Below are 7,131 nucleotides of genomic sequence, written 5' to 3'. Positions count from 1 at the left end.
AGGGCGAGGCCGTGTCGGGTCCCGACTACGAGGAGGATGAGGAGTACGAGGAGGCGCTGCCCGTCCACCAGTACATCGTGGACGACTTGATCCGAGGTGAGCTGGCAGCCTGCTGTGGGATGGGCGCAGGTGTGAGGTGGGCTCGTCAGAGCCGGGCCTGAGGGCGCTCTAGGTGCGAGTACTGCATTCTTGCTGACTTGCCTCTCTCATAAGGCTGCCGTAGTTAGCTCGCGGAGTATGGAGCAAAAGCTGCTTCTGCTTGAAATTGGTGCATTAAAAAAAGCTCTCAGGGATGGAAACTTAGCCGGAGTGTGCTGAGGTGCGTGGAAGCTGCAGCTTGGCTGGTTGGCTGCTGTACTGCTCCCCTCTGATAAACCTGACAGGAGAGCTCTGATGGGGCAGCCAGCACGTACTCGCCATGGAAGCCTCAGTGGGGATTGTGGGTGCTGCTTGGTCCTGAAGGTGGCGTTTACATCAGGTTGTCTTTCTTGCTTCAAGGATTTTCTGGGTGTTTTGTCACGATGGCTTATTTGACTTGGAGTTGACTAAAATTTTCTGGGAAAGGAAGCTCTTACACCCTTTAAGTGGCTGGAGGAAAGTTGGTTAAGAATCTTTCAGGAAATACTTCACTGTTGATAGCTACTGTGTGAGTTTGTTGTAGTTTGTGAGCTTGTAAGCTGTAAGGAGGTCTGAGTAGCCCATTTGACTATGAGGATGGGAAGATTTTCTTGGTTCTGGTGTAAGTGCAGTTGTAATACAAGCCAGATACCTGCAAGTGATTTGTACCTCAGTACATGGTAGTAGGCTGGTGCTCTTGCCCACTAGGGTTGATCAGGGTGCTGTGTTTTTCTGTGGAAACACCCTGAGACTTGAGCGAGGCTAAAGGATGACTTAGGTTAAGAGGGACGATGCTCCAGATGCTCAGTCTGGGGAATTTGTGGACCCTTGCTGAAGTTTTTCCTGAGTTTAACATCTCCAGGGGAAGCAGGCATGTCAGAGCTACGGAGCAGTTTGTCCTGTAAAACTACTGGCGTGGTGACTTAAGTGTTGTATAACTGCACAGAAACCAGAATTGTTAGGAAAGGTGGTTGGTTTGTAGACCAGCTCTTCTACTTGGCATGAGGTTTATCTGTGGAGCCTTCAAGCTGTAATGATTCAGCTGCGGATGGTTTTCCTAGCTATGCGGCTTGCAGACAGGGACCCAGAGATCAAACCGACAAGCTGAGCCTTGAAGAGGTAAGAATGGAAACAACCTCAATTACGAAAGTGTGATCCTAAATATCAAGTCTAGCTGCACAGAACAGGGGCCTCAGCTGTCAGTAGTTAAGCTCACGCTTCTAGGAATAGGAAGCCTTGCTGCAGGAACAGTGTTCCTCGTTTACATATTTATGTAGCTTATACTATTTGAATCAGACTTCTGATTGCTGAAGGCATTTTTGCTTTTAAGTAACTTCAAGCCAGGCTTGTTGCTCTAGAAGTTAAAATGATCAGCTGTCTAGACAACAGGGAACTACACCTTGTTTCTTTGTGCAGGCTCTCTGCTTGTCACTAGAAATACAGGGTTATGAAGTAGTTGGATCAAGATGCGTCCTGTTGTGGTGATTGCCTATATGCATAGTGCTCTTGGTAAAATATTAATACTCCCAAACTTATTTTCATTAGGCCTGCAGAGCACAATAGAGAAATTGAAGAATATTGTAAATAGCTGTACTGTTGTTAAGACCTGATCAAAGTCACCTGGGTAACTCTTGCTCTGGACTAGCAGAGTGTTGCACTGAGATGACTTGCTTTATGGTGAGTGGTAAAGGGATGGTTTCTTCAGAGAACCAAGGCTTTACCAAGTGGCTTTAAAACAACGCTGTCAAGCTTTAACTGCTGCACAGAGCAGCTACAAACCTTACGACCCCCCAGTCAGTCACTAGTTTTACCTTGTTCTCCACAGCGAAAGGAAAATGATTGCCCCTGCTTAAATCCAAAGGCTACTAAGTCACCAACCTTATAAACCACACTCTTCTAGAGGTTTGTTTTAATTGAGATAATGAAGGGCAACAGTAAGTGGTGGAGCAAATAACCTGACTCTTGCGGACTATCCTGCTTTCACTCCATCGGTACATTTGGCGTCTCTCTCAAAGTAGGAGAACTGGAAAGGAGCTATCTTCTGCTGAAGACAGCACTGCAGGTTATTTGGGAGAAACAAGTATGCGAACTGGGATAGCAAGCTGTCCTGCCTCTGCAAGTGCCCAGGACTATCTAGTGAGTTGTAATGCCTTTCATCACGGATGCAAATAGAGTTTAGAGCGATGGAGGCTGTGAGCCTTGTATCTGAGTCGCTAGGGAACTAGTGGATGGCTTGGCTCAGTGTGAACTCCATGTTCTTTACAGGTCTTTGCTTGAACTTCTGTGGTTTCATTCGAGTGTCTTATGCTGTGAAATGCTACAGTACTTCGACTCTGCTCTTCATCTCTGGCAGCTCGCTCAGCTCAACTGTTCATTCTGCTTTTGCTTGGCTTTGCACAGGACTTAATGCTGGCAGAGTTGCGCTTAATTTTGCCTTTGTGCTGGGCATGAAATGCTCAACTGCTTGTGCACTTGCATCCGATGCTTCTTGGTCATGGACTCTCCTGCAGTGACCGTCCCCCTACCCCTCACCAGATTCTGTAATTCAGTTGACACAGAATCTGGCTTTTTAGCACTGCTAGCCTGATTCATCTTGTCCTTTTTTCAGTTGAACCTGTGGTTAAACCCAAGCCAACCAAGAGGGGTGGTGAGAAGAACGCCGGCAAATCAAGAAGGAAGAAAAATAAAGGGAAAAACAAAAAGAAAGGGACTCCCTGTGAAATGGAATACAAAAATTTTTGCATCCATGGTGAATGCATATACCTAGAACATCTCCAGATGGTGACCTGCAAGTAAGTCACTGGTACCTTGTGAGTTAGTTCTGATTGGCATGAGCTGGTGGCATATGAGGGCTCAGAGGAAAAATCGGTGTCAGCTTGGCATCGGTCCATCTCCTGCCATATTTTGACTGAGAATCTTTCTGCCATGTAAATTAAGCGATGATGGAATCTGAGATGCATAACAAGCCACTGAACTCATCAGTTGGTCATAAACTCAAACCAAAAGAATGAAAAGGCGTGTCTTCCTGGAACATCACGCCCAAACTGATCTCGACTTGTTGAAATGCTGACAAACCTTGGGCTAGAGCAGTGACTGCATTTCATGAACTCGCTCTAAAGGGAGCATCTTGAGATTCATGGGAAACGCTGAAGATGTCTAAGTCAGGTTTGAATGTGTGTGGGTGTCCTTGGCTCCAGACAGCACTGGAGCTGATAAGAACTTGTGTTAATGTTTACTTGCAGGTGTCATCAGGATTTTTTTGGTGAGCGCTGTGGTGAGCAGTTCATGAAGACTCAAAGGAAGAATGATGTGGCAGACTACTCGAAGACTGTCTTGGTAGTGGTAGCTGTCCTGCTGTCAAGCATCAGCTTCATTACTGTACTTATCATTGTGATAGTGCAGTAAGTATTATACCCTGCTGTCTGTCTAGCTTAAGGGTGAGAGGGGCTTGTGCTCAGTAGCCCCAAAATGGGCATGGCTCTCCTGAATTAACTGTGTGGCTTGGAACAGAACCCCAAAAGGCCTGTGTTCTTACCCTGGCTTGGATACATCTTGAAGGTCAAAGGTCTGAGAGGTGTTGAAGTGTTTACTTACCCTCTCTCGCTATTGGCTGTGGGCAGCCCATCACCCTTATATCTTAAAAAAAGAGCCTTTGTGCTCTTGCTGCAGCTGGGGTCATTACAGTGCTGCAGAAGATCACCTCCAAGTGGAGGAGGAGCATTAATGCTGACACAGCAGTGCCTTCCCTAATCCCTGTGGAGAACTCTGCAAGCAGTCGTGTAACAGCCTCATGCTTGGCTACTAGCCAATAAGTGTGTCTGCAGCTGGAGGGGAGGAGATGGTGCTCCAGCTCTCCATTTACTCATGGAGGTTGCTGGGCTCAAATAATTACACTATGGGGGAAGCGAATGGGGGAACAAGGGCTGTCAGTCCCAAATACTGTACCGCTTACTGTTAATGTGGCGGGAACAATCATCCAGCCTAACTAACTGCTGACAGTTCAGTGTGGTGCCTAATCAGAATCTGGGGTCCTGTTGTGAATAAATGAAAAGCGCTTCTCTGGGTGCGTGTTCGAGGCCTTACATCAAACTCTCCTTTGTACCTGCTAACAAGCAGTACACGGCAGCTTACGTCCGTCTCTGCCTTGGCGTCTTGCTGCTGTGTTTGCCAAGAGTTTGTGCTGAGGTTCGGTAGTCAGCATGGGGAGCCCGATTCCAGTGTTTTTGGAGTATTGCAGCAGTCCTCCCGTTCTGACACTGCAGCTCCAACACAGCAGGGCTTGGGATACTGTAGCTGAAACTCAGAAGCTGAGTCTAATTTTACATCTTGCTGAAGTACACCAACTGAATTGGGTACGTGCTGTACCCTTCCCTGCAGTTCAGGAACCAAAGTGTTTGTTTGTCATTTGACTGTTGCTTTGCATTTAGATCTAAACTTGAGGGATGCTGGGAGGAACGCTTGTTCTCTGAACGCTGCCTCGTTCCTTCCTGCTAGGAGAGATGGCCAGTTCTGTAGTGGCGTAAGAGCAAATGATCATCGCTACTTTCTGGAGCGAGCTATGGAATAGGATTATGTTTGTGTCATGCTCTGAACTGTCCCAGCTTTGCCACGATGAGATTCATTAATCTGTACCTTGATCCAGAGAAGCTAGGTGGTCTGTTTGGAACAGTTACTAGAGAAGACTGGAGGAACAATGAGAAAAATCCATAAGCAGCTTGCTTACCATGTCTTTAAGGGACACATCAAGGGGACAGGCACTTCGAATACTTGAGGTCCACAGGGTTCTGCTGTGGGGAGGAGGAAAGCAGTTTGATCTCTGCACCTGTTAGCTAAAGCCACCATGAAATCTGTCCCCCAGAAAGGTCCTCGTGCTTTGCTCGATTCAGCACTAAACCCTCTTTGTCTTCCTACCTGTTCGGGCCTAAGCCTGGAAGCCCTGGTGCTGTGAGGCAAAACTGCCAGCGTGTAACTCCGGGGCTGCTTGATGTTATCAGATACTGCTTGATGCCGAATGTTTAAAAACTGTTTTGCCTGAAGCTTCCTGGTGCTGAGGAGTTGCCTGAGGATTCAAAGGACATGAGTCTAAATTCTGCAAAGGATGTGGGGGCTGGTAACAACAGGATGTACGTCAGGGTTCAAAATTACCTCTAACATGCCGTAATTCCACAGGGTCAGGAAAAAGTGTCCTCAGTATGAAGAGAAAGAAGAAAGGAAAAAACTTCGACAAGAGAACAGAAATGGCCACGTTGGTGTGTAAATGAGGAGACAGCAGGTATGAAACCTGACTTGAAATGCCTTTCTTTCCAGGCTGGAGTTACCATATGAGAATTGCATGTGTGTCTTGCAAAGCTAGTGTTTGTTTCACAGGGCCTTGAAACACATAGGTTACACGTGAACGACTGCCTCAGTTCTGTGGTTTCCCAAAACCACCAGAGCTGCGTGAGTTCTTCAACAGCGATGTTAGCTTTCTGTTTGCTGTCTTGAAGGAAGCGTGAGGCTAGGAAGTTGTACTGTGATTAGTGGACTTAGAAGGAAAAGAAGGACCCCTGATATCTGGGCAGAGGCAGGTTTAGTGCAAGAAACCATGGTATGCTTCCATCACGGAAGGTGGTGCAGCCGCCAAGTGGATCATCGCCCCTCGTAAGAGAGGTACTGTGCTTTTTCCTACCTTCTCTGCAAGGCATCAGGAAGTTACTGGTGCTTAGAGGCTGTAGGCTATGGCAAAGCTGCAGGTTCTGTGAGCACTGTAGATAGCCTCCCAGTCAAGCTGGATACTGTCATGGCAGCTGAGTGCTAAAGCTCCTTGGCCTAGGTGGATCACTTCGGGGGGGTCATCTAGTGCATTTTAAAGAGGAAGCGAGTTAAGAACAGTTTTGCTCAGAAGAGACTAACGACAGACTGAAGGATCCTTATTGAACAGGAGTTCTGCTACAAGCTGAAAGAGGAAACTATGAAGGATAGTATTGAGAAGTTCTTGCCCAAGCTTTGTCCAGGGACAATGGCTATGTTGTGCTCAAAGCTGATTTGAAGCTGAAGAGCATCTAGCAGAGTGTCCTCAGGTGTGTGCATGTACTTAACCTACCAGCTTCAGCTGTAGGTTTGATGTTCTAGCACAGAGGGCTTATGTCTTGAGTGGTGATTAATGTGCCTGGTCTGCCCCTTACAGAACAGTTCTGATGTGGCCACTGCCAAGCTGCAGGGTACCTCTGGCTACCTGACATATCCCCCTGGACACTGTGGGCTGGAGCTGTTGCCACTAAGCCCTGATTCATCGAGACAGAGGCTGCTGCGAGATGTCAACATGCCACTTGCTGCTGAATCGCTTGCTGGGGAGGACAGTTACCGCTACGCCTTGGCACAAGGATGTGGAAGGAGCTGCCACTATGGGGTAGAGGACCTGCTATCAAGACCTGCTAGAGACTACTGCTACTGAGCCCCCTTTGTCAGTGTTGGAGCTCCAGTCTCCGCTGTTGTGTGGATGGCCTTTCTTCCATTAGCAAGTCTCCTTTGGCTGCTCTAACCCTAAGGGAGAGAGCTTGTTGTGGCTTTCAGGAATGGATGAGGGGAGAGAATTCCCTTCCCTTGCCGAAAGTGAAAAAGGGAAGAGCTCTGGATGGCTTCTCGCCCTAGACCTCAGTGGATGAAAAAGCTAATGCTGCTGTCACTGTGCTCCCTGTTGATATCAGCTTCAAAGAACTTCATCTCGAGTTCTGACTTGCAGGGCGTTGGTGACAGATCTGTGTCAGCCACACCTGGGTTCTGTTACTGTATGTGTGGAAAGTAATCCCTCTGAATTCAGTAGGACTCGTTATGTGAGTAGAGCTATCCATTTGCGTGTGCGCTAGCCTGAGTTAAAATTAGTCTCCTCAGGATGCTGAGACAGTAAATGCAAGATCTGAAGGAAAAAATCTGTGTTCAAACAAGCTGATAAGCCTGGACCCATCTGTTTTCTGAACACAAAGCTACTTCTGTTAAGCACATACTCGATGCTGGTTTAAGTGGCTTTTAAAGTAG

At 47.4% G+C, this 7,131-nt stretch overlaps 1 protein-coding gene across 1 annotated transcript; it reads left to right on the top strand.

Moving 5' to 3' along the window:
* Positions 1-5: 5 nt before the first annotated feature.
* AREG (amphiregulin) lies at positions 6-6,584 on the top strand (the record flags this gene model as incomplete). The annotated part of the gene is made up of 5 exons (XM_010282098.1): positions 6-96; positions 2,726-2,909; positions 3,360-3,518; positions 5,287-5,389; positions 6,284-6,584. Coding segments are annotated over 4 exons (522 nt in total), but the record flags the coding sequence as incomplete, so codon positions are not given.
* Positions 6,585-7,131: the final 547 nt, after the last annotated feature.

The sequence above is a fragment of the Phaethon lepturus genome, unplaced genomic scaffold (genome assembly GCF_000687285.1).
Source record: "Phaethon lepturus isolate BGI_N335 unplaced genomic scaffold, ASM68728v1 scaffold38990, whole genome shotgun sequence".
NCBI lineage: Eukaryota > Metazoa > Chordata > Aves > Phaethontiformes > Phaethontidae > Phaethon > Phaethon lepturus.
Note: the sequence above shows the minus strand (reverse complement) of the source record. Positions and strands in the feature narration are given on the sequence as shown.